The sequence below is a fragment of the Bubalus bubalis genome, chromosome 7 (genome assembly GCF_019923935.1).
Source record: "Bubalus bubalis isolate 160015118507 breed Murrah chromosome 7, NDDB_SH_1, whole genome shotgun sequence".
In the NCBI taxonomy this organism is placed as follows: domain Eukaryota; kingdom Metazoa; phylum Chordata; class Mammalia; order Artiodactyla; family Bovidae; genus Bubalus; species Bubalus bubalis.
The window spans coordinates 116,183,898-116,210,631 of record NC_059163.1 but is presented as its reverse complement, the minus strand read 5'-3'; the positions used below and the strand labels follow the sequence as shown (position 1 = coordinate 116,210,631).

The 26,734-nt window shown below is 37.8% G+C and overlaps 1 protein-coding gene across 5 annotated transcripts in view; it reads right to left on the bottom strand.

The window, feature by feature from the left end:
- PRDM5 (PR/SET domain 5) overlaps nucleotides 1-26,734 on the bottom strand; it is a 250,533-nt gene that overhangs the window by 71,404 nt on the left and 152,395 nt on the right. For all 5 annotated transcript variants that reach the window (XM_045166318.1, XM_045166317.1, XM_045166320.1 and 2 more), the window contains one exon: nucleotides 6,117-6,202. In XM_045166318.1, the coding sequence (XP_045022253.1) occupies nucleotides 6,117-6,202 (86 nt within the window). The remainder of the gene's footprint in view (nucleotides 1-6,116; nucleotides 6,203-26,734) is intronic.

Sequence of the window (26,734 nt, the reverse complement as noted above, 5' to 3'; positions counted from 1 at the left end):
CCCATACGATTAACAGTTGCTCTTTCAGCAGAAACTCTGCAGGCCAGAAGGGAATGTCAGGATGTATTTCAAGTACAGAAAGGGAAAAGTCTACAACCAAGATTACTCTACCCGGCAAGGATCTCATTCAGAATTGATGGAGAAATCACAAGCTTTACAGACAAGCAAAAATTAAGAGAATTTAGGACCACCAAACCAGCTTTACTACAAATATTAAAGGGACTTATATAGGCAATAAACACAAGAGAAAGGAAAGACCCTCAAAGACAACTCCAAAGCAATTAAGAAAATGCCAATAGGAACATACATAATTACTTTAAATGTAAATGGATTAAACACTCCAAAAGACACAGATTGGCTGAATGTATACAAAAACAAGACCCATACATATGCTGTCTACAAGAGATCCACTTCAGACCTAGAGACACATATAGACTGAGAGCAAAAGGATGGAGAAAGATATTCTATGCAAATGGAAATCAAAAGAAAGCTGGAGTGGCAATTCTCACTTTAGACAATATAGACCTTAAAATAAAGAATATTATTAAGAGATAAAGAAGGGCACTATGTAATGATCAAGGGAACGATCCAAGAAGAGATAACAATTGTAAATATCTGTGCACCCAAAACAGGAGCACCTCAATACATAAGGCAAACACTAATAGACATAAAGGGGGAAATTGACAGCAATAAAATAATAGCAGGGGACTTTAACACCCCACTCACACCAATGGACAGATCATCAAAACAGAAAATTAATAAAGAAACACAAACCTGAAATGAAACACTAGACCAAATGGACCTAATTGATGTCTTATGGACTTTTCACCCAAATGCAGAAGAACACACACACTTTCTTCTCAAGTATACATGGAACATTCTCCAGGACAGACCATATCTTGTGTCACAAATCAAACTTCAGTAAATTAAAAAAAACTGAAATCATATCAATCATCTTTTCTGACCACAACACTATGAGACTAGATATCAATCACAGCGGAAAAAACTACAAAAAACACAAACACATGGAGATTAAGCAGTATGTTTCTAAATAATGAACAGGTTACTGAAGAAATCAGGAGAAATCAACAAATTCCTAGAACAAATGACAATGAAAACACAACAACTCAAAACCTATTGGATGCAGCAAAAGCTGTTCTAAGAGGGAAGTTTATAGCAATACAATCCTACCTCAAGAAACAAGAAAAATGTCAGACAAATAACCTAACTTTACATATAAAACAACTGTAAAAAAAACAACAAAAACAACAAAAAACCCAGTTAGTAGAAGGAAAGAAATCATAAAGATCAGAGAAGAAATAAATGAAAAATAAATGAAGGAAACACAGTAAAGATTAAGAAAACAAACAGCTGGTTCTTTGAGAAGATTAAAAAAAAAAATGACAAACCATTAGCCAGACTCATCAGGAAAAACAAAGAGAAGAATGAAATCAACAAAACTAGAAATGAAAAAGGAGAGGTTACAACAGACAACATAGAAATACCAAGGATCATAAGAGACTATTACAAACAACTATATATCAATAAAATGTACAACCTAGAAAAAATGGACAGATTCTTAGAAAAGTTCTATCTTCCCAGACTGAACCAGGAAAAACAGAAATTATTAGCAATCCAGTAACAAGCACAGAAATTGAAATGTGATAAAAAAATTTCCCCCCAAAAAGCAGCCCAGGGTCAGATGGCTTCACAGGTGAATTCTATCAAACATTTAGAGAAGAACTAATCCCTATCCTTCTAAAGCTCTTCCAAAATTGCAGAGGAAGGAACACTTCTAAACTCATTTGATGAGGCCACCATCACCCTGATACCAAAACCGGACAAAGACAACACAAAACAAGAAAATGATAAGCCAATATCACTGACGTACATATAGGCAAAAATTCTCAACAAAATTCTAGCAAACAGAATTCAACAACACATTAAAAAGATCACACACCATGATTAAGTTGGGTTTATCCCAGTGATGCAAGGATTCTTCAATATACACAAATCAATCAATGTGATACACCATATTAACAAACTGAAAGATAAAAACCATATGATAATTTCAACAGGTGCAGAAAAAGTTTTGACAAAATTCAATACTCATATATGATTAAAAAAACTGTTCAAAAATGGGTATAGAAGGAACCTAGCTCAATATAATAAAGACCATATATGTTAACCCTACAGCAAACATTATTCTCAATGGTGAAAAACTGAAAGCATTCCAAGATCATGAACCAGACAAGGATGCCAACTCTCACCACTATTATTTGTCATAGTTTTGGAAGTCCTAGCTATGGCAATTAGAGAAGGAAAACAAATAAAAGGAATCCAGATTAGAAAAGAAGAAGTAAAGCTCTTACCATTTGCAGCTGATATGATAGTATATATAGAAAACCCTAAAGATACCATCAGAAAATTACTAGAGCTCATCAGTGAATTCAACAAAGTGGCAGGATACAAAACCAATACACAGAAATCACTTGCATTCCTATACACTAACAAAGAAATATGAGAAAGAGAAATTAAGGAATCAATACCATTTACCATTGCAACAAAAAGAATAAAATACCTAGGAATAAACCTCCCTAAGGAGACAAAAGTGCTGTAAACAGAAAACTATAAGACACTGATGAAAGAAATTAAAGACAACATAAATAGACGGAGAGAGATTCCAGGTTCCTCGGCTGAAGAATTAATACTGTGAAAATGACTATACTGCCAAATATAATCTACAGGTTCAGTGTAATCCCTATCAAATTACCAATGGCATTTTTCACAGAACTAGAACAATAAATTTCACAATTCATATGAAAACGCAAAAGATCCGGGATAGCCAAAGCAATTTTGAGAAAGAAGAATGAAGCTGGATGAATCAACCTTCCTGTCTTTACACTATACTACAAAGCTGTAGTTATCAAGACAGCATGGTACTGGCACAAAAATAGAAACCAATGGAACAAGATCAAAAGCCCAGAGATAAACCCAAGCACCTATGGATACCTTATTTTTGACAAAGGAGGCAAGAATATACAATGGGGCAAAGACAGCCTCTTTAATAGACAGTGCTGGGAAAACTGGACAGCTACATGTAAAAGAATGAAATTAGAACACTTCCTAATGCCACACACAAAGATAAACTCAAAACACATAAATGTAAGGCCATAAACTATAAAACTCCTAGAGGAAAACATAGACAGAACACTCGATGACATAAATCACAGCAAGATCCTCTATGACTCACTTCCTAGAGTAATGGAAATAAACACAAAAGTAAACAAGTGGGACCTAATTAAATTTAAAAGATTTACACAGCAAACTATAAATAAGGAGTAAACACAACTCTCAGAATGGGAGCAATAATAGCACATGAAACAACTGACAAAGGATTAATTTCCAAAATATACAATCAGCTCATACAACTCAATACCAGAAAAAGAAACAACCAATCAAAAAACGGGCAAAAGCCCTAAAAGGACATTTCTCCAAAGAAGACATACAGATGGCTAACAAACACATGAAAAGATGCTCAACATCACTCAATATTAAGAGAAGTGCCAAATTTACAATGAGCTATCACCTCACAATGGTCAGAATGGTCATCATCATAAAGTCTACAAACAATAAATGCTGGAGATGGTGTAGAGCAAAGGGAACCCTCCTGCACTGTGGTGGGAATGTAAATTGATACAGCCACTAAGGAGAGCAGTTAGCAACTCTTAAAAAATGGCAATTCCTTAAAAAATTAGGAATAAAACCACCATATGACCCAGCTAGGCATATACTACTAGGCATCCTACTACTAGGCATATACCCTGAGGAAACCAAAATTGAAAAAGACACATATAACCCAATGTTCACTGCAACTCTATTTACAATAGCTAGGACATGGCAGCAACCTAGATGTCCACTGGCAGATAAATAGATAAGGAAGCTGTGGTACATATACACAATGGAATATCACCCTGCCATAAAAAGGAAGGCATTTGTGTCAGTCCTAATGGGGTGGATGAACCTAGAGCCTATTATACAGAGGGAAGTAAGTCAGAAAGAGAGAAACAATTATTGTATAGTAATGCATATATACATGGGATCCTGAGAGATGGTACTAATGAACCTATTTGCAGAGCAGCAGTGGAGACACAGACACTGAGAACAGACCCATGGACACAGGTGGGCAGGGAAGCAGGAGAGGGTGGGAGGTAGAGAGAGTAACACGGAAACATACTTTACCATATGTAAAGCAGACAGACAATGCGAATTTGCTGTATGCCTCAGAACTCAAACCGGGCTCAGTAACAACCTGGAGGGTTAGGGTAGGGAGGCAGGTGGGAGGGAGGTTCAAGTGGGAGGGAACATGGGTAAACCTATGGCTGATTCATGTTTGGTAGAAACCAATGCAACACTGTAATGCAATTATCATTCAATTAAAAATAAACATATTTAAAAAAGAACAGATCACAATAATACCTACCACATTGAGGTTGAATGCATTCACGAAGTGTTGTGAGCCTTACGTGAATCAATAAACCTGAACATCTAAAATATAGTACCTGACATGTGATTACTGGCCTTTGTATTTAACTATTAGTATTATTTTAATGAATAAACAAAGTAAAAACCATATTATTTAAATTGGAAATATTGCCCATTCTTGAGAACACCCAAAAGGTATTTTTTCCCTGAATCCAAACATCCTTTTCTGAGGTATAACTCTGTAAAATAGTTTAACATGCACTCCTAAGGCCCAGGTTTTGGTTAACATCATTAGTTTTGATATAAGGGATTAGCACTCTTTTGCTCTGGTCTAAAACACATCATTGGCACTACTGTAACAACTGCACGTACCCAGAATAACCTCCTAAACAACATTCAACCTCTTCAATAGTGCTCACTCTGTAATAAATAGTTGAATATGTACATAAGCCATATTAAGAGAAGTAATATTTATCTAACCCTTCACTGTCTATGAAGTACTTAGCAGTTACTCCAGTTCCAAATATCCATATAATATGAGTACTGTATTTTAAATCAGAATGAGAAACCCAATGTGGGTTTACTCTAGTGAGCACAGAAGCTGCCTCCCTTCTCCACCACGAACACAAGAGGAGTGTTTTCTTAACAGGACCTCAGAGGTTATCTTTTATAGCCTACAGAACTAAAGTGGAAAGCTGGAATATTATTACACTGGCAAGGATATCATTATTTGTTTCCTCTAAAGTTCTTATTTTACAGCTAAGGTAAAAAATGGATTCAGGAGAAGCCTAAATTAGAACTGCTCTTAAGGGGATTAGGCACATCTCTCAAAATCTGAAAAAATTTGGCATTTACACACAGACCATAAGACTTTCAAAAGGCCGAACTGAAAAGAACTGTGTGAAAGGTAATGCAGTGGAAAAGATGGATAGAGCACAACCAAGAAGAGCTATTTAAAAACATCAAATGTTCAAGTGGGAAGTCCATGTAAAGCTGGTGTGCTAAACTGAACAGTGAGCTAAGAAAGGCAGCTAGACAGAGGGTGAGCTGCTGCCATTTTTTTCTAGCGTGGGACGCAGAGGCTGGGGTCTGAAAAAGCTGTGTATCACAGAAAGACAATGATCCAGGGAGGCGCTGACAGCAGAGGCGCAAAGGGCACCCTTGGCAAAAGAATGAAGGAGGGTACCGGGCTCACCCTGCAGAGCCAGGGGCTCCCTTGTCTGCCACCTCCCACGAGAATTCAAATTGTCTTCAACGTCTTTCTTGCAAATATACTCGCTCACATACCGTTAATTAACGGTCACAGGCTGACAGGTGCACCTCTGTTCGGGAAGGGCTGGCATCTGCATTTCTGGCAAATACTCGGCTACATTCACTTACTTGGCTGTTTGACAGTTGTAACTCCTGTTACTCCTAAGAACTAGTTCACAAGTTAAAGAATGGGAAGGCTCTGGGGATTTGGATTTTTGTTTCTTTCATTGTTATGTCTTAAAAAAAAAAAAAAAGATATCCTCAAATATTCACCACAAGCATAAAGTTTCAGATATACCACCTTTGCTTTCTCAGGTAAAGTTAAATATCTTTAAAATAAGTGTGAATCTTATAAGAAATGAGATAGAATATTGTCTTACCCTGGTGTGAGTACGAATGTGCATCTTCAGGCCGTCATTTTTACTGAATCCTTTCTCACAGTAAGGGCACTGATAGGGACGCTCACCTACAAGATAAAGGCAGGCTTCCTGTCAGAAAAGTCTACAGCAGCAAAGTAGGCACGTACTACCACTCCTCCTGCACCAGGCCTTCGCAAACACTAGTGCATGGCCAAGAAGAGATTCAGGAGCGGCAAGGCGACCCCAGGGCACTTCAGGGCAGAGGAGGAGCTGTCCCTCCTGTGGAGAGGCAGTGAGCCCGGAGCACTTCCTGCATCAGATACCAGCCACATTTACCAGCAGCAGGCTCGCTCCCTTTGCTAAGTCACTTCAGTCAAGCCTGACTCCTTGTGACGCCAAGGATGGTAGCCCACCAGGCTCCTTGGGAGCCTGGGATTCTCCTTGGGAGCCTGGGGTTCTCCAGGCAAGAATACTGGAGTGGGTTGCCGTGCCCTCCTCCAAGGGATCTTCCCGACCCAGGGATGGAACCTGCATCTTTACATCTCCTGCACGGGCAGGCAGGTTCTTTAGCACTAGTGCCACCAGGGAAGCCCCTTCCTTTTAATATTTCAGACCAAATTAAATCTCCTAATTGTAAGAATTTGTTAAAAAGATTTTGCATCAATGTGCTCTGTACTGAACATAATAGGGATCTTTGTTTCACTGATACTTTGTTTTTTAAAAAAGATTTCATAGTCTACCTCAATAAGGTTATGAGTTTTAAAAGGATTTAATAAATCTGATATATGTTAAACAGAACTTGTTAAACTAAATAATAAGTGATTCATACTTTCTATTACAAGTGAGAAGAGGTTATATCTAGAAAACAGGTAAACCCATTTTTTTAAAACAAGCAAGCATACTCATCCACATCACAATTTCTAAAAAGTTTTACTGTAAAAAATAAAAATAAAAAAATACAACAAAATTTAATCTCCAGGACGAATGTGAAGCTACTCACTCGTCAAAGCTTAGTTATTCAGAATGGACAGTAACTCAAAATCACTAGTATGAAGAAATGAGAATGTACTTACATGACAGGATCCTAGATCCTGGCTGCAAGTAGACATTAATACAATAAAATATGTGCCTTCAGCACATGTAAAATTTCTGTCTCCCCTTCCCCCTCAGGGACAGGCCTTTGGACAAGTAGTATGCTGGTCCTCTGCTCCCTTACATCCCATTTGATTCTCTTCTCACTCAGTCTCATCCAAGCACAGGCTACTTGAGTCATGCCAGTGAACATGTCCACCAGGTCGACAATGAGCTTCTTGCGGCTTAAACCAATGGTCACTTCTCGTCACGGCCTTGCCTGACCTCTGCCCAGCTGCTTTATAAAGTGTCCAGCCACGTTCCTGGGACTGGAGGCCCTGAGGCACAGGGGGACTCGCCCTGCTCTCTGAACCCTTGTCGACAGTAACGTCACCTGCAAACAACTGGGGCAGAGCCGCCAGCTCAGCAGCTCCCCAGCCTCTCCTTGAGACACACCCAGGACACTCCCTCTGAACTCTCTCTCAAGTGGACAGTGTGAAACAATGACAACCACTCGAGGAGGAAGAAAGAAAAACCGAAAAATAACAAAGGCAGCACAGACTGGAACAGAACTCTTCAACGAACTATCTAGGCTTACCAATTTTTTTCTGGGAGATAAAATCAACTTCTGCACTAAGTAAATCAACTGAGAGTTCTTGACTTTATTATGGCTGTGAACCTGGGTAGGTGTGGCTTTTCATACACACAAAAAATAAAGACTTAGCAGGGTCCAATTTATTTGAACAACTAGGAAAAGATAATCCTATTTTAACCCTAAAATGATAGCATATGTTTATCTTCATTCCAGATCTCTGTTGAGCTCCTATCTTGAGCTATCTGTATACCCATTGGGTACCTTCATTTGTATATTTCACCAACAATTAAAATTCAGCATTAATGAAATTTATCCTCCGCCACTGTGTGTCCTGTCCTGATTAGTTATACCACATTCATCCACTTACCAAATGAGAAACTTAAATAGCCATTTTTTACTTACTTCTCCCTACATCTAACCTCTTAAGTTTTATTATTTTCAGTTCTCTGATATTTGTAAAATTTTTTTTTCGACAAGAATGAAAAAAATATTCATAGCCTCAGCCATAATAGTAAGAGCATCAGTGACAGAAGTAATAACAGAAATCATCATTTATTGATTTTGTAATCACTGAACTTTAACAATGCAAACTCACTGAAAAAAGACTGGAAAAAAAGAGCAAGTTGCTAATGCTCATGGAGGTAACTCCTATATCCCAGAAGTCCAGATAATTTTATTTCCTTCTTCAGAAAGTATGAAAAGGAAGTAACTTTTTAGATTTTCAATGTAAAATCTTTTACATTTTAGATTTTCAATTTTCTTATCAGAAGAAGAGTGCTAAAATATTTCCTTATCTATTAACAATTAAATCAATCTAGATTACAGATAAAGCATGATAAACAGTAAAATTGTTGGTAAAGATGTTTCAGAAATTTTTAGCAATCATGAATTAACTTAATATTCATAGCTATTCTCTTTCTATCAAAGACAGAACTTTATGTGTGTGATTGCTCTCCAAATACAAATAGAATAGCCAGGAAAATATGAAAGAATCAAAGATTTATAGTTGTTGGTTACATGAATTAAACCTAATGAAACACATCAAATTATTATTTTCTTTCATGACAGCCAAAATTGATTAAGCAAGGAAAACGAGATAACAAATGCTAAGGAATTTTAGAGAATGGGGCAAAACAAGTTAATTCCCTATTTTAACTGGTGTCATAATGCAGAAGTTTCCACTACAGACATGAGCTTTTTCTCCTCTTCTATAGTCTGATTGTTCTGAGTCTGAATACTGCTCATCCTCTTCTAGGTGTAACTCTGGGGAAGCCATGCAACCTTAGTGAACCTCTGAAAAATGGAATAAACTTTACCTATCTCCAAGATATTCTGATCAAACATTCAGGTTTGTTTAAAGCAGTCTCTGTGTCGGCAACCATGGAACAATTATTAACAGCACTCTTTTGCACTGAGACAATTGATCCAGTTGGGACAATAAAAATGTATGGCCACCTATTTCGGATTGAACTGTGCTCCCCACCTCCAAAAAAAATCCACATATTAAAGTCCTAATTCCAGCACCTCAGAATGACCTTATCTGGAAATACAGCTGTTGCAAATGTCACTAGAGTTGTGTTATCCCTAATCTTATGTGACTGGTGTCCATACAAGAACATACCCATGAAGAGACAGAGACACAGGGAGAAGGCCCTGTGAAGAGTGGAGTTACGCTGCCACAGCAGAACCGCCAGAAGAAAATCCTGGAGCAGATGCTTCCCTGGTGCCTTCAGAGGGAGTGAGGTCATGCCAACGCCTTGATCTCAGCCTTCTAGCCTCCATAACAGAAGGTATTAGACAATACGTTTTTGTTGTTTAAGCCACTCAGTTTGCAGTACTTTGTTACAGCAGTACTAGCAAACTCATAGAATCACCTTGTTCATAGTGGAGGCAATTATTATCATCATTGATGTCTCTCTGTCTGCTGTTCCTGAGACCTAAGTAGAATGCTCAGAAGAGAAACCCGTACTCTAGACTATCAGTGTTTCCACCTCCTTCCAACCCTGAGATCCCGCAATGTTGAGCTGACAGGTCTGGGTACTGAGTAAGTTCCACTCCACTCATTCTACCACCCCAGGGTATACCTCCAGTTTTAAAGGCTGTCACTGGGTAAATGGCTTTGATAAATTCATTTAAAAACCAGAGTGTGTGATTTGAGAATCAGCCTTGACAGACTACATTAAGCTGTCACCCTTTTGGTTGGAGCATGTTTAAAGCAATCCTGTCTCTCTAGACTCCATGGACAAAGCTATCTGCTCTCTCACACAATCAGAAGCTGAATGTTACCTGTATAAGCCAACATGCTGCTAAATATTAAAGCCATTTGTCTAACTTGAAAATTAAAGACAAGCTGTTATTTCTAGGTTATTTTTTTTCACAATATGCATGTGATATTTTCTGTCATTATTGCAAGTACTATGATGAGTATGTTTCCAGGAAATATTTTTGTCTACACATAAAATTATTATGGCGTAAGTGAAAATTATCCTTCAATTTTGGTTAACTCTAAGAATATAGATCTTTCTTTCTTACATGATCACTGCCAGTATATAAGCTCCGATGTACAATATGATGTGAATCCAAACAATGATTATTTTTAAACACCTCTAGTAGATTTGAAGACTGATTGTTCACATTTTGCATAAGTTAATAGCAATGTTCAAATTCTCACTAACATGAAAATTAGCTCATCTGAAACTTAGCTAAAAACAAACAAACAAACAAACTGAGCTAAAAACCAACGTAAATGGAAAAGTAATGGTTGAAACATACTGTTCAGAACACTTGAGGTAAATTAGTAATTTTATTTCTTGTAACAACATTATGATCTAGGAATTCATAGCTTGAGTTTACAAGTGAGGAAAGTAAGGCACAGGGAAGATAAGTGATTTGTTAATGATGACACAGCTGTTAAACGGTAGAATCAGAATTTTAATGCTTAATATTTAACCCTTAGACCATCACATAAATTAATAATATGGCTAGTTTTTATATAAATGAGGTTAGACTTTCTAAAGTTACTGTCAAAAACTCTGCTTCTTGCAATTACAGCTGACATTGACCAGATCTTTCTGACTGGGAGAATGAGGCATTCCTTTAGTTATCAAAGCTCATCAGGAAAAAGTCAGGGGCAGGCTAGGAATGCATGTTATATCTCAAAGCAGATCCCAAGCGGATGCACATACTGACTTAATATTGAACCTCGCCTTGAGAACCACATTTAAGTAACTACCTTCAAGATTTAGAAAGGAAAAATAGTATTGGCAAGCATCCCATATTACATTATGAGATTTAGCTACCAATAGCTAAGATTCAATGAGCGTAGTAGCATGAATAATACTGAAGCATATCTAACAGCAAAATGTTTTCACTTAACTAAGGAAAATAGATGAGCATGTTGCATCTGCTTCTTTCTTTAAATTATTCTGACACTGAATATCATTAAAGTCCACTTCTGTTTTCTTCAAACACATCAAGGAACACACAGAAACATGATGACAACTGTAGAAGGTTGATTTTAAGTTGACTTGAACAGGTGTCACAAAGTAGATAATCCTGGAAGCTAATTTATTCATTCATTAAACAGACATTTTTTGAGCACACACCATCTTCTATTTACTGCCCTGGGCTTTAAGAACACAGTTGGCGAATATATTCACAAAATCACTGCCTCTTCAATTTTACTAGTGTAATAAGACAAGAAAATGGTAAAGAAAAATCAAGATAATTTCAGATACTGACACTATAAGAAGAAAATAGAACAAGGAGATGGATTGAAGAAAGACCTCTGGTAGGTGACGACAGGAAAAGAACTTAAGAAAGGTCATTAGGAAAGGTAAAAGAACTGAATGTAATTTCTTGATGCCAATTTAAGTGACTTTTTCTGTAACTCTTTATTGTAGAATTACAAGCTTTTTAACTTACTGGACTTGAAATGGGTGCCCCCAAATTCCCACTGCTGCCACATCTGAGATGGACGTAGCCTAAAAGTACTTGAAATACACAAAGGGGGTGAGTGTGGATATTTAGAAAAGAACTCCAAAAACTGCAGATGGCTTTGCAAAGGCAGCTGGTGGTAATGAAAGGGGGACATATGGATGCCACATGAAGTACCCAGAGTCTCGCCTGGTCCCCAAACACACTACCATGCATCTTTAACAAAGAAAACACACTATGACCAAAACCATTCACTGGCACGTATGGTCAAACACAACAGGAAAAATCTGATTCTAGTTTAATATATGCCATTGTTGTTTGTTTAATGTATGCCATTAGGATTATAATTTATTGACTTTACCATTTTTTGTGCTATAAAGACATCAGAAGAACTCCAGGCCTCACTAAAGGATTAACATGCTAATATTAAAACGGGGGAGTTTGGGGAAGAATGGATACATATATACGTATGGCTGAGTCCCTTCGATGTTCACCTGAAACTATCAAAACACTGTTAATCAGCTATACCTCAATACAAAATAGAAAGTTTAAAAAAAAGTAAAATAAAATGGAATCTTAAAATCTGTGAAGGGAATTCAGGTTAGCATGAAACTTCATGATAAATGGAAAAGCCTTAAAGCCACCGAATCACTGAATATCCATCTACTGCTATGTAATCACTCCAATGTCCACCTTGACAAGTCCTTTCTAAAGATATGTGTTTATGCAACAAAAGTTAGTAAAGAAAAATCTTGCAAACTTCGATAAACCTATATTAGATATTTTGATATTCTTAAATTTAGACCATGGATTTAAATTTAGATACGAACTTGATCACTCTATCAGAAATTCATCAAATTTTATTTAATGCCACTAAACACACTGAATGCAAAAGACTTAATAATCTGGACATGATCAACTCTGAAAATTAAAATGTACAGAACAAAGTGCTTAAAATGATAAAGTTTATGTTATGTATATTTTACCATACTGTTTTTTTAAAAAAAGTGTACAGCTAACGAGCCCTATACTTTTAGAGATTTCTAAACAAGTATAAAACATCAATGAATGTCCTAAGAGATTTTTATTAAAATCAAAATAAACTATCTCCAGGAAGCATTTTAATAACTTTAACTTTTATTTTATCAGTATATTTTTTAATACCTATATAGATTTCAGGAATTCCCATAACTCTGAAAACATGAAAAGATATATATACAGAGAAAATGTAATTTAAGATGGAGTAAGGTCAAACTCTCATTTTTGATGAATTCAAATTAAATAATGTTTAAATAATTGAATTGAATAATGTTTAAGGAGTTTTGAGCCATAATTTTAATTTTTACTTTGATTTTTCTAACAAAAATCAAGTTTTGGAGATGGCAATTTCAAATGAAGAAAGCAAGCCTCAGAAGTGTATGTTTCATGAAAAATACTGTCAGATGGTTCCACGTGGTTGAACTTTAACATATATATACTATATGGGAATTCTTTAAAACTTGCTATTTGTTTTCCATCAATATCACAGGATTGGCTTATTTTTCTATTTATGAATTATATTTCTTATATTTCTATTAACGAAATTGTTACAAAACATCAAAGTGACTCATTCTAAATGAAAATTAAACCAAAAATTAGAATTGTATAACCATTACCCAAGTACTTTTCCAATTTCACCATTTTAATCCCTTTAAAAATGGAGAAATTTAATAAATTAGCAGTACAGTACAGAGAGAAGTAAAATGCTACACTGAGAAACAGGAGTAGCTCAAATTCATTCTTGGCAATTTTCTATGAACTGAAATACTTTTTTTTTCTGTAGCCAAAAGAGTCACAAAACCCTACTTCACTGAACCCCAAACTGTTACTCCTGGGATGCTGCTATTAATCAAATATTGTGGAATTTCACTGTCATCTTAGAAAGACAACAGAAATCTGAACTTGACATTTACTCCTTGAGTATTTAGAGATACTCTACTTTTTAAAGTTTAAAGAGTTCACTATTTGTAATGAAGTGGGCCATAAAATGTAAAAATTGAAAGATGACCGAGGGGGACCTTTGCGTCCCAAAATACTGAACCAAAACAAATCGAGTCTTTTTTTAAAAAAAATGCAAGTTTCTACAGCACTTCAAGAAAGTAAAAGATGCATTTTTTTTTTCCCTTAAGAACCTTCAGTTTCAGTATCAACAGTTCATTTCTGAAAAGATGGCAAAGCAAGTGAGGCGGGGTTCACTGGGAGGAAGTTAAACAGGAGAGTCATGTTCTAACTTTCTAGTCCGAAATAAAAAGAAGCCAGACCTATGTATCGGTTGAGGGCAAAACAAAATGTTTTACTGATGCTAACAAAATAGGATATGAGATGCAAAACAAAAAAGGACAAGACTTCACGAATACTTTAAAAATACAATTAACCAGGAAGAAAAAGTAAAAGGTTTCCTACTCAAGAAGCCCTGGCTTGGGCAGGAAACAGATGCAAATGTCACCCATTCCATGTGATTTGTCCTTCCTGAGGTCCTTGACGTGAGTGCTGCCAGAAGCAAAGCAGGTTGTTCCACAAACAGCAGAAGCATCAGAAACAATCCAGACACTAAGAAAGTTTTAAAGGTTCTGACCAAGAAAGAAAAACTCCTATGTGAATTCTCCACACTGATACATGAGACACTTCACAGTAAGGTCACTAAGTAAAGTAAGGTAACCACTGATTTGGTTTTGTTATAAGGGAGTCAGACTTTGGTGGAAAACCATGCATCTTTTTACCAAGTAGTTTTCCATTTTTAAGAATTTTTACCCTAAGTTTTATTTAACCCAGTATTTAAGAGCGTACTTTGCAAACAGTGGTCATGAAGTGATGAAGCAGTTAAACCTTAGGTGCCTGCACACAGAGGGGATTTCCTGTTTCAGTGCCAGCAAGGATGAATCAAGAGTATCAAACTTTGAGTAGCAAGAAGCCCAGAAAACTCTTCTCTTATCCAAAACCTATAAAAGATATAAAACCTTCCTCAGGCCTGAGGCACAACTCAGAGCTACAGAAAAACAGCACAGAGAGAAGCTGCTTGGGGGGATGGGGTGGGGGTGGGGAGTTGGCATGGTAGCAATGGTAGGAAGAAGCACATATCAGAGGAAATCAAATCTCCTTTGGTTTTCCTAAAGGAATATGCTGCGTTCTAAATTTAACAGCAGCAGCTATTGATAATACTAGCTAATAATTTACAATAAAGATGTTGAATTACAGTTTCAACAGTGAAAACTGTTGCATAGGCCACTTTCATTTTTGAGGGTCCCAACAAAGCAAAGAAAAAAGAAATAATAAAAATAGAGTTACATAAATGATGGTATATTTTAAACAATCCATCTTACCAGAGTCTCTGTGACTGTGCTGTTCATTTGATAACTGTTCATCACATTCTATTCCAAGACACTTGTCACTCCCTCCCTCTTCCCTATGTACCTCCTATTAAGATAGGATGCCTGTGACTTTGACATGAGCATTATAATCTTTGCATTAAAAAAACTAAGTCCTTTGATATTTTTCCAAAAAAGTTAAAAAAAAAATCACGTTACTATTCAAAGTCAAAATGAATCTCTCTCTCACTTGTTATATATGATTGTTATTAGCTCAAAATCAACGGGGGAAGAGATGAATACAGCAAAAAAAAAAAAGGGGGGGGGGAATGGTTTATTCCACAGATGTGGTTGATCAAAAATTATTTCAAGTGTCAAAATCACACTGAGAGAATAAGAATTAAACATACAGCTCAAGATTTTACCTATGAGTAAGATCTCTTAGGAAAAGTCTGAAGCTCTCAACATCAATCTCTGAAGTATGATGGGGATGAAGAGGAAATTTTATCTCTATGCAGATTCTACACTCAACTATTCTGCTAACTCTTAGATTACCTGTAGGTAAAAGAATATTTAGTTTGGCCTACATATTAGTAATTAACCACTTAGAAAATAAATATAGCAAAATAAATTCTCTCTCAACATACAGAGGTTATTTAATTATAAAAATGTGAAAAGACATGTTTAAATTTTCATCTGTGTATACAGTGTCTTTTTTGTCTATTTTTGTTTATGAATAATTGTCACTGTCTTATAGTTACTTATAATTAGTTATACCTATTGTTTTCACAACTTTGAAGAAGTATTCTACAAAGAATGCTAAATTCCACTGGAAAAACTATTAGAGAAGAAAAAGTGGCTAAAAATCCAAGCATAATCAAACCGTAATATACCAACTCTTTGTATTTCTAAGATGACAGCAGATAGTTACCAAAAAATTAAATATTTCCTAAGACAGTGATTTATTACTACGTTCAAATAACAGTATTCAAGCAAGACCAGAACAGAAGGGCCAACACAGCCGGTATCTATTAACATGGAAAGCTGGTAGGAACTGCAGGCAAGTAATTAACCTTCTGGCCCAGAGATTTAAAGGCCCAAAGGCAGTTCCTAGAACTTCTTCCGTAACTTATGAACAGTTGATGGAATTCATGTCACAGTCCGTGGATTACCTTGTGGAATTAACCCCGGCTTTCACTGACCCTAAGAAGCTATAAACCAACAGGAAAACGTGCTCTCCTATTTCAGCTGACCCTCAGAGTGCCATCTCTGTCAGTCCAGCATAGAAAGCTGGATGATAAATTACAGAGCTGCCTGCCAGGCATGGACCTAAACGCTCACCTTCGCTAACGATGAAGGCAACCCAGTCCACGCACCACTCACTCGCCCAAACGAGGCTGTCTGACAGCAAACCCTCATCCATGTTCCAGAGATGATCTATATGCTGCTGCTAAAGGTTACGGAAAGATGCTGATGACCACACTGGGACTAGAGGGTTAGAGAGTATATTGAGGGAGTATGAATCTATTTGTGATTAAATACAAGTAGGAAAAACAACAACAAAACGCAGCACAGTTGGCAGCAACAGCTCACATTACAGCGAGCTTACATCAGGCTAGGCACTGTGCAAAGTTCTCTGCCTACACTTTAATCTGCACCTTGAAACATGTTATGAAGTCAGTGCTTTTATTATGCCTGCTTTTCAGGTGAGGAAACTAAGATTTGAAGAGGTTAAGCAATTTATAAAAGCTCATAAAAGGAAGAAATCAATAAAATGGAATTTGAAAACATAATCTATCAGAACACAGATTATCCATGGTTCACCCATACGAATGCTATGAGCCATATGACTCACCCGTATGAGCCATGGATCCTGGCTATGAAAGTGATATGGATATGGATATGAAAGTGAAGTCCCTCAGTCATGTCTGACTCTTTGAGACCCACGGACTGTAACCTGCCAGGCTCCTCCATCCATGGGATTTTCCAGGCAAGAGTACTGGAGTGGGGTGCCATTTCCTTCTCCAGGGGATCTTTCCAACCCAGGGATTGAACCAGGGTCTCCAGCATTGCAGCAAGACTCTTTACTGTCTGAGCCACCAGAGAAGCTCTGGATATGAACCAGGTACGAAAAAAAAAAGTATCGCTGATGGTTGATTATATGATGCAGAAGTTTCTCCATATTTAAAGATCTCAGTTAGACCATAAATAACAAACTACAGACCCTCAAGCTTCCAAGATGAGATGATTTTATCCTCAACTGCTTGTTTATCAACATGATAATATCAACCAACATTATGAGTTATGGAAGGAATATAATTCTAGGGTAAGTTCAAGAGTAATACTAAGGGTTAGGAAGCACGGAAAAGAATAAGAAATAAAAATACCAGCAATGCGATACACTGGAGAAAGTTTAAGCCTCAAGTTTCACTCAAGATGAATCACATGTAAATTATGCAATCTTAGCAAATCATTGTATTTTGTCCAAGTATTACTTAAGGTCAGTTGCTCGGTCGTGTACGACTATTTGTGACCCCATGAACTGCAGCACGCCAGGCCTCCCTGTCCATCACCAACTCCCGGAGTTCACTCAAACTTATGTCCATTGAGTCGGTGATGCCATCCAGCCATCTCATCATCTGTCATCCTCTTTTCCTCCTGCCCTCAATCCCTCCCAGCATCAGGGTCTTTTCCAATCAATCAGCACTTCGCATCAGGTGGCCAAAGTATTGGACTTTCAGCCTCAGCATCAGTCCTTCCAATGAACACCCAGGACTGGTCTCCTTTAGGATGGACTGGTTGAATCTCCTTGCAGTCCAAGGGACTCTCAAGAGTCTTCTCCAACACCACAGTTCAAAAGCATGAATTCTTTGGCCCTCAGCTTTCTTCACAGTCCAACTCTCACATCCATACACGACCACTGGAAAAACCAAAGCTTTGACTAGATGGACCTTTGTTGGCAAAGTAATGTCTCTGTTTTTTAATATGCTGTCTAGGTTGGTCATAACTTTCCTTCCAAGGAATAAGCGTCTTTTAATTTCACGGCTGCAATCACCATCTGCAGTGATTTTGGAGCCCAAAAAAATAAACTCTGACACTATTTCCACTGTTTCCCCATCTATTTCCCATGAAGTGATGGGACCAGATGCCATGATCTTAGTTTTCTGAATGTTGAGCTTTAAGCAAACGTTTTTACTCTCCTCTTTCACTTTCATCATGAGGCTCTTTAGTTGTTCTTCACTTTCTGCCATAAGGGTGGTATCATCTGCATATCTGAGGTTATTGATATTTCTCCTGGCAATCTTGATTCCAGCTTGTGCTTCTTCCAACCCAGCATTTCTCATGATGTACTCTGCATATAAGTTAAATAAGCAGGGTGACAATATACAGCCTTGACGTACTCCTTTTCCCATTTGGAACCAGTCTGTTGTTCCATGTCCAGTTCTAACTGTTGCTTCCTGACCTGCATACAGGTTTCTCAAGAGGCAGGTCAGATGGTCTGGTATTCCCGTCTCTTTCAGAATTTTCCACACTTTATTGTGATCCACACAGTCAAAGGCTTTGGCATAGTCAATAAAGCAGTAGATGTTTTTCTGGAACTCTCTTGCTTTTTCAATGATCCAGCGGATGTTGGCAATGTGATTTCTGGCTCCGCTGCCTTTCCTAAAATCAGCTTGAACATCTGGAAGTTCACGGTTCATGTATTGCTGAAGCTCAACTGGAATGCCATCACCTCCACTAGCTTTGTTCGTAGTGATGCTTCCTAAGGCCCACTTGTCTTCACATTCCAGGATGTCTGGCTCTAGGTGAGTGATCACACCATCGTGATTATCTTGGTCATGAAAATCTTTTTTGTACAGTTCTTCTGTGTATTCTTGCCACCTCTTCTTAATATCTTCTGCTTCTGTTAGGTCCCTACCATTTCTGTCCTTTATCGAGCCCATCTTTGTGTGAAATGTTCCCTTGGTATCTCTAATTTTCTTGAAGAGATCTCTAGTCTTTCCCATTCTGTTGTTTTCCTCAATTTCTTTGCATTGACCACTGAGGAAGGCTTTCTTATCTCTCCTTGCTATTCTTTTGAACTCTGCATTCAAATGGGAATATCTTTCCTTTTCTCCTTTGCTTTTCACTTCTCTTCTTCATGAAATTAAAAGATGCTTGCTCCTTGGAAGAAAAGCTATGACTAACCTAGACAGTGTATTAAAAAGCAGAGACATTACTTTGCTGAAAAAGGTCCATATAGTCAAAGCTATGGTTTTTCCAACAGTCATGTACGGATATGAGATTTGGACCATAAAGTAGCCTAAGTGCCAAAGAATTGATGCTTTCTAACTGTGGTACTGGAGAAGACTCTTCAGAATCCCTTGGACTACAGGGAGATCAAACAAGTCAATCCTAAAGGAAATCAAGCCTGAATATTCATTGGACGGACTGATGTTGAAGCTCCAATACTTTTGGCCACCTGACGTGGGAAGCTGACTCATGAGAAAAGACCCTGATGCTGAGGAAGACTGAGGGCAGGAGAAAGGGATGACAGAGGGTGAGATGGTTGGATTACATCATCGACTCAATGGACATGAGTTTGAGCAAACTCTGATAGATAGTCAAGGACAGGGAAGCCTGGTGTGCTGCAGTCCATGGGGTCACAAAGAGTCAGATGCAACTGAGCAACAACAACAACATTAAGAAAAAAATACAACAGAGACATAAATACTAAGATTCTTCCCAGCACTAAAAGACCAGTAGTAATCCAACAGCTAAGTGATCACTGCCTGATAGAATGACCACAGGCACGAGTCAATAAAATAAAACCTGTTCTAAGAAAATTAACATGAAGAAAACTGCATTTAATGCTACACAAAGCAAGTGTCCCTGAATCAGATAGGAAATGATGAAAGCTACCAACTGCCAAACTGGAAAGAATGATAATCTGAAGTCATATTTCCTCTTCATAAAGCTCAGTGTTATCTAATGTTACAACAAAGAAAACTGGCTTCCCCAAATACTGATGGACAATTTGAATACTATAAAAACAAAATGAAACTGACTCCTTCAACATAATGGGAAAATGATGAAAAGCCTACTGCCTCTATAAAAATCTCATCACACTGCAGTGCATTCAAATGTACATCCATCTAAATGAAAGGGTCAACTATAAATAAAGTCATTTCCCAGAAATAAAAGAAGTAATCTGTCCATCCATACGACATTCTGGAAAATGAAAAATTAAGGAGACAGTAAAAAGATCAGTGGTTGCCAGGGGTTGAGAATGGTTGGATGAACAAAGTGAATTTTTGGGCAGTGAAAAGTCTCTGAATATTATAATGGTGGATCCACATTTGTCCAAACCAAAAGAATGTACAACATCAACAGTGAACCATAATGTAAACTAAAGACTTATAAGCTGTCAGTGTAGGTTCATCAATTGTAACCAATGTACCATTCTGGTTCGGAATATTGATACTAGGGGAGACTACACATGGGTGGAGTGGGCAAAGTAGATGGGGAAATCTCTGTACCTTTCTGTATTTTGCCATGAACCTAAAACTGCCCTAAAAATAAAGTCATTTAGAAAAATAGAAAGAATCTGGTGAAACTAAATTTAATCATCATTATCTGTTATTGCCCACTCTAAAGATGACTATGGAGTAAATGAACAAGTGATGGTTGCTTTAAAAAAAAATCAAAACGCCTTTCACTTGGTTCTAAAGCATAAACTTGCCATACCGCAGAAATAAAACACTACTTCCAGGATTCCACTTCTCAACTTTATATACTGAAGAAGTTATTGAATTTTTTTTCATTTTTGTGGTGATAACAGTTTTGTAGCAGCTTACAGCTTTGTAGCAAAAAAGAGATGACACAAAAATAAAATAGACTTTGAAGTAAGAAGAATTTGAATCTTATTACTCTGACTGGATAGGTCATTTGCTTCTCTGAATCTCAGCTTCATTTAGAAAATGAGAAGGAATGATCTGAGAAACCTATCACATTGGCTATGAAAGGATTAACTCAGGTAATATCTGAGAAAGCTTCCCTCCTTCAATAGACTTGATTAAAAAGCCAGATCTGTCTTGCCCTTCAGCTCAGAATCTAGTCAGGGAACAGATAAAGTTTAATATCATAACTGAGAAGAAATATTCATTTATACCAAACAATGGGAGCCCTCAAATTCTCCTGTGAGAAGCATCATAGTGCAAGAGACTGTAATATGTCACACAATTGTTTGTAATGATTCCAGTTCCTACAGAATTAACTCATCAAACAAAATGGACGATGGGAGGGGAGCGAAGGGAAGGACAGGTAACCCGCCAGGAAGAAAGTGACATTCAACTGGAGATTGGAGGGGACGGACCCAGGGATGCCAAGTATTCACACAGGATGTCATCAGCACATGGTAAAGGGAAACCACCGAAAGGTCTCCAATAGGATAACAGCTTGACTGGCTATTTTCAATTCTTTACATTTTCTTTTTTAAAGAATACATATGCTTTCAAATGTATTTAAAAAAACTTCTGAATAATCCACGAGAATTGCAAGTTTCCTGGAATTCCTTTTTTAAAATGATTAAGCATGAAGCAGTGATATTTTGTTCCTTCAGAAGAATCTGGCTTCTCTCTGAGCAATACAACTGTAAGCAAAAAAATGAAACAACAAAAGTCTGCTTATGTTTAAAGAATATAGCATTCCCTGATGAAAGGGCCAGGCCCTGAGGGAGAGGGAGGCATGAGTAAGATGTGAGCTGTGATGCTGGATGTCCAAGAGATAGATCTCAGTTGCCCCTACTTGGTATCCGTGTACATTCCTTGGTTCTCATGGAATAAAACACTCCCGCTTTTAATTATGAAAATTTTCAAACATGAAGAAAAATTAGAAAAATGGTTCAATGAACACTATAGACACTCATTTAGGTTTAATATTACCATATTTGCTTTCTCATTGTCATTTCTCTTTTCAAAATGCATTTTTATATGTACTTCATGCTGGTCCATTTGATAATAAGATTCAGATATGTAATACCTAGATAGTTAAACATGAACATTCTGATAAGTTTCCTGCATAATCATAACATTAATATACTTTAAATATTTTGCTTACACAATAAAATTATAGAAAAATTATAAAATACAGAAAATCATGAAGAAAATTTAATCTATCATATTTAAAATGCAAAGAAATAACCACGGTTAACAACTTATTATTTAACCTTTAAGACCTTAACATTAATTTTATTAAACCTTAACTCCCGAGTACCATGTTTTAATATTTTTAGCTATGAAGTGCGAAATAACTTCCTTTAATGCATATTATATATGAAAAGTTGTCTCAAGAAAAAGCACTTGTATGATTGATTCATGAGCTGAACTAACAGTTTTTTTCTCATGGAACATCATTTTTACTCGAAACAAAATGATGACAAAATATGGTTATTCAGATTTGGGTATATGGTGAACTTTCTTTTTTTTTTTTTAATAAAAAGTCTGTCATTTCAAAAGAAAAGAAGAAAGGCAGGCAGGGAGGGAAATATGCCTTACCAAACCTAAGAATTAGAGTAGTCAAAGCAAAATGGAGAATTTTGGAAAATCTGTATGTGCTACCATGCTTGAAGGCTTCTGAACACTCAGACTTGTCTAATGAGATCAGTGATGACATTAACATGCGTGCAGGATCTATGTAACTCGGTGAGCCAACACTTTCCACATGATCTGTGCATCACGTTACAGAATCATGCGCGGGTAAAAGATCATTCAAAGTACAAGACACACCAATGGATTTTAAAGTAACAGAACAGGAGAAGCCCACTGAGAAGATTTGAATTTCCACAATATAAGCCTTAAAAAAAAAAAAAACTACTACTTTTTGAGTTTTACTGTAGTAATAAACAACATGCAGAATTACTTACAAAGGATAATTAAGAACTCTAACTGTAAATCTGTGTGAGGCCAAATTTTCTTTAAATTCTGCAACCAAAAGAACTTGCTGCAGCAGGATGAACTAAGAAACAGACATAGGAACCTAGCTGTCTCCTCTTGAACCAGACACTAAAGTTTCAGAGATGTACAACAGCATGTCCCTTCTCACTACGTTATTTCTGACTAGGAAAATGTAGCTACTTTCTGTAAAACTGTGTTGTTTACATAAATACGTAATGGATGTACTGTTTAAATGTTCTCAATTTGGGCTTCCCTGGTGGCTCAGTGGTAAAGAATCCGCTTGCTAATGCAGCAGACATGGGTTTGATCCCTGCATCAGGAAGATCCCCTGGAGAAGAGAATGGCAACCCATTCCAGTATTCTGCCTGGGAAAACCCAAGGAGAGAGGAGCCTGATGGGCTACAGTCCACAGGGTTGCAAAAGGGTTGGACATGACTTAGCGACTAAACAACAACAAACAAATATAACCCACACAAACAGAAGGTTCCCAGGCCCCCAGTGATTTCTAAGATAGTAAGGAGAGTTGAGGCTGAAGTGCGAGTGCCAATGATCCAGAGTGCCTTCTTCCTCAGAGCTGCATCAGCTGTCTGTCCTGACCGTCCCACCCATCTTCACTCAGGGTCCTCCTCACCTCACTGCACAGTCCCTAACTGTACATACCTAAATGCTTCCTATAGAATAGGCTATGACCCCATGCCCCCGTTACACTGCAGCACAAACGTAAATTGTGAAATCTAGTGTGAGAAAGGCCTGAATTAAATCACATGATTTCATAAGAAAAAATAATAAAAGGAGGGAAAAATGAATTTACAGAACTCAAAATAAAGGAAAGCTTTATCATCAAAGAAGCAAAATAACTAACTACACAAACTCATTTGGTCACTGAGCTAGCTTCCAAGAAGAGCAAATGGATGCATAAGATTTGGAGAATAGGACAAAGCAAATACAACAGAAGCAAAAGCAACATCTGTCCACACAAAAAAACACATCCATGCCAGGACTGTTGTGGAAACCCAGATACCAGCTCTGCAGTCACTGACAAACTGCTTGGCACCAACCATTTCAAATAGAGTCCTGGCCGTGCTGCCAGGCAGCTGTCACCAAAAACACTGGCTTCACATCAGAGTGACTCAAAGCAGCACTGCAAAATGTGAAGATGAGTCTGATTTTAAGCAGAAAAAAAATATCTAGTTATAAGTAAATGTGCGTGCTAAGTCAGTTCGTAAATAACAAGTATAAAAAAACACACAACTATTTGTGTGGACATACACAAACACATAAGCCACCTTTATATTTTCACTTTATTTATTTAAATTTATGTGTGTCTGACTGTGCCTTAGCACTGTTGGCTGAATTCAGGTGGCCTGTTTTCTTGATCAGAAACCAACAGAACAGAATCTGTACAGCATTTAAATAGCCAGATCATGTATAAAATATTACGATTAAGTATTATTTAGATTACATATAATACAGAACATAATATATGACAACAAAAACCACTACACTTATTTAATATTTTTATTGGACAGAACTCTTAGAGCTCAAAAATCTTATTAATACAACTTTTTGATTAAAATTTTAGAAGAAATTACTCATTTAAGGTTATTCTTGTCCACTGCCATCATACCTACAAGTAAAATAAAATGCAGGCACTTGGAATTCTCAAGGATGCAATATTTTTGAATAATCGAGTGTTCTATGATTGAATGAATGAATGAAAGTCACTCAGTCGCATCCGACTCTTTGCAACCCCATGGACTATACAGTCCATGGAATTCTCCAGGCCAAAAGACTGGAGTGGGTTGCCATGCCCTCCTCCAGGGGATCTTCCCAACTCAGGGATCGAACCCAGATCTCCCGCATTGCAGGCAGATTCTTTACCAGCTGAGCCACTAGAGGAAGAAGAATACTGGAATGGGTAGCCTATCCCTTCTCCAGCGGATCTTTCCGACCCAGGAATCGATCTGGGGTCTCGTGCATTTCAAGAGGATTCTTTACCAGCTGAGCTATCATTGGATCCATCTTTTCTGTGCTAGAATACACATTTTAATGCATTCTGAACAATAATTGCCGCCTTTTAAAAACATACTTGTGGGCTTCCTTGGTGGCTCAGTGGTAACAAGTCCACCTGCCCATGCAGGAGACATGGGTTCAGTCCCTGGTCCGAGAAGACCCACCTGCCACAGGGCAGCTACGTCTGCGTGCCACAACTGTGGAGCCTGTGCCGGAGCCCGGGAACCGCAGCTCCTGAGACCACGAGCCCCCCAGGCAGAGCAGCCACTGCAGTGAGCAGCTCGGGCACCACAACGAGAGAGTAGCCCTCATTCTCCATCACCAAAGAAAGCCCACACAGCAATAAAGACCCACACAGCCAGAAATAAACAAACTCATTGAAATAAATAAAAATGCACTTGGGACTTCCCTGCTGGTCCAGGGGCTAAGACTCTGCCCTCCCAACGCAGGGGTCCGGGTTCCATCCTGGGTCAGAGGACAAGATCCCACGTGCCATAACTAAAGACTCTGCATGCCACAACTGAGACCCAGCACAGCCAAATAAACAAATAAAATATTAGAAAAATAAAAACATATTATACCAACCATAATTCAATTAGACGGTAATGGCTTAGGGCATTATTATAAACTTACTACTATGATATGAAGAAAAAACACACTTTTCCCATTTCTACTTGCCCTCCTTCCACACACAAATTATCAATATATACACAAGCACACAAAGACAGACATAAAATCTGCCGAGGAAACTGTAAGTTACATTTCCAGGATGGCGGTGCAAAGCTGCAGTTCCAAGCATTACTGATTCGCAATGGAAGGCTAGTCTCACTCTTGCCCTTCCCTGTCTCTACCACAACCCCACATGGCCTCCAATGCACAGAAGAGAATGGCACCCGGTGGCATCAAAGACCACACTGCCAGGCTACAGAGGCAGGCTCGGCGCTGTGGAGTGCTCTCTGCTTGCTCTCCATCATCCACCTGCCTCTTCTGTACAACCAGGACGTGATGCTATCAGTCGTAGGCGCTAGTTTAAGTCCACCTGTCCTAAACATGGTTCTCTCCTGCCTTTTCCTTTTTATTCTCCCTAGTCTGCTTTCTGTTATATTCTTCTCCTGGATGCTGTCCTGAAAACCTCACTTTCTCTAGGTACTTCTAAGCAAGAAGACCTCTTTTTTTCTTTAGGCTGCCCATTATTCCACAGTCATCATATATAATACTTCATCTCTTCTAGTTCACATATTTCATTTAAAGGTATTTAAGAAGCTATTTGAAGGTATTTAAGGTATTTAGCCTGAGGAAGGCTTTCTTATCTCTCCTTGGTATTTAAGAGGCTAGCAAGGAGAGATAAGAAAGCCTTCCTCAGTGATCAATGCAAAGAAATAGAGGAAAACAACAGAATGGGAAAGACTGAGATCTCTTCAAGAAAATTAGAGATACCAAAATGATACTTTGCATCATTTCATGCAAAGATGGGCTCGATAAAGGACAGAAATGGTAGGGACCTAACAGAAGCAGAAGATATTAAGAAGAGGTGGCAAGAATACACAGAAGAACTGTACAAAAAAGATCTTCACAAGCCAGATAATCACGATGGTGTGATCACTCACCTAGAGCCAGACATCCTGGAATGTGAAGTCAAGTGGGCCTTAGAAAGCATCACTACGAACAAAGCTAGTGGAGGTGATGGAATTCCAGTTGAGCTATTTCAAATCCTGAAAGATGATGCTGTGAAAGTGCTGCACTCAA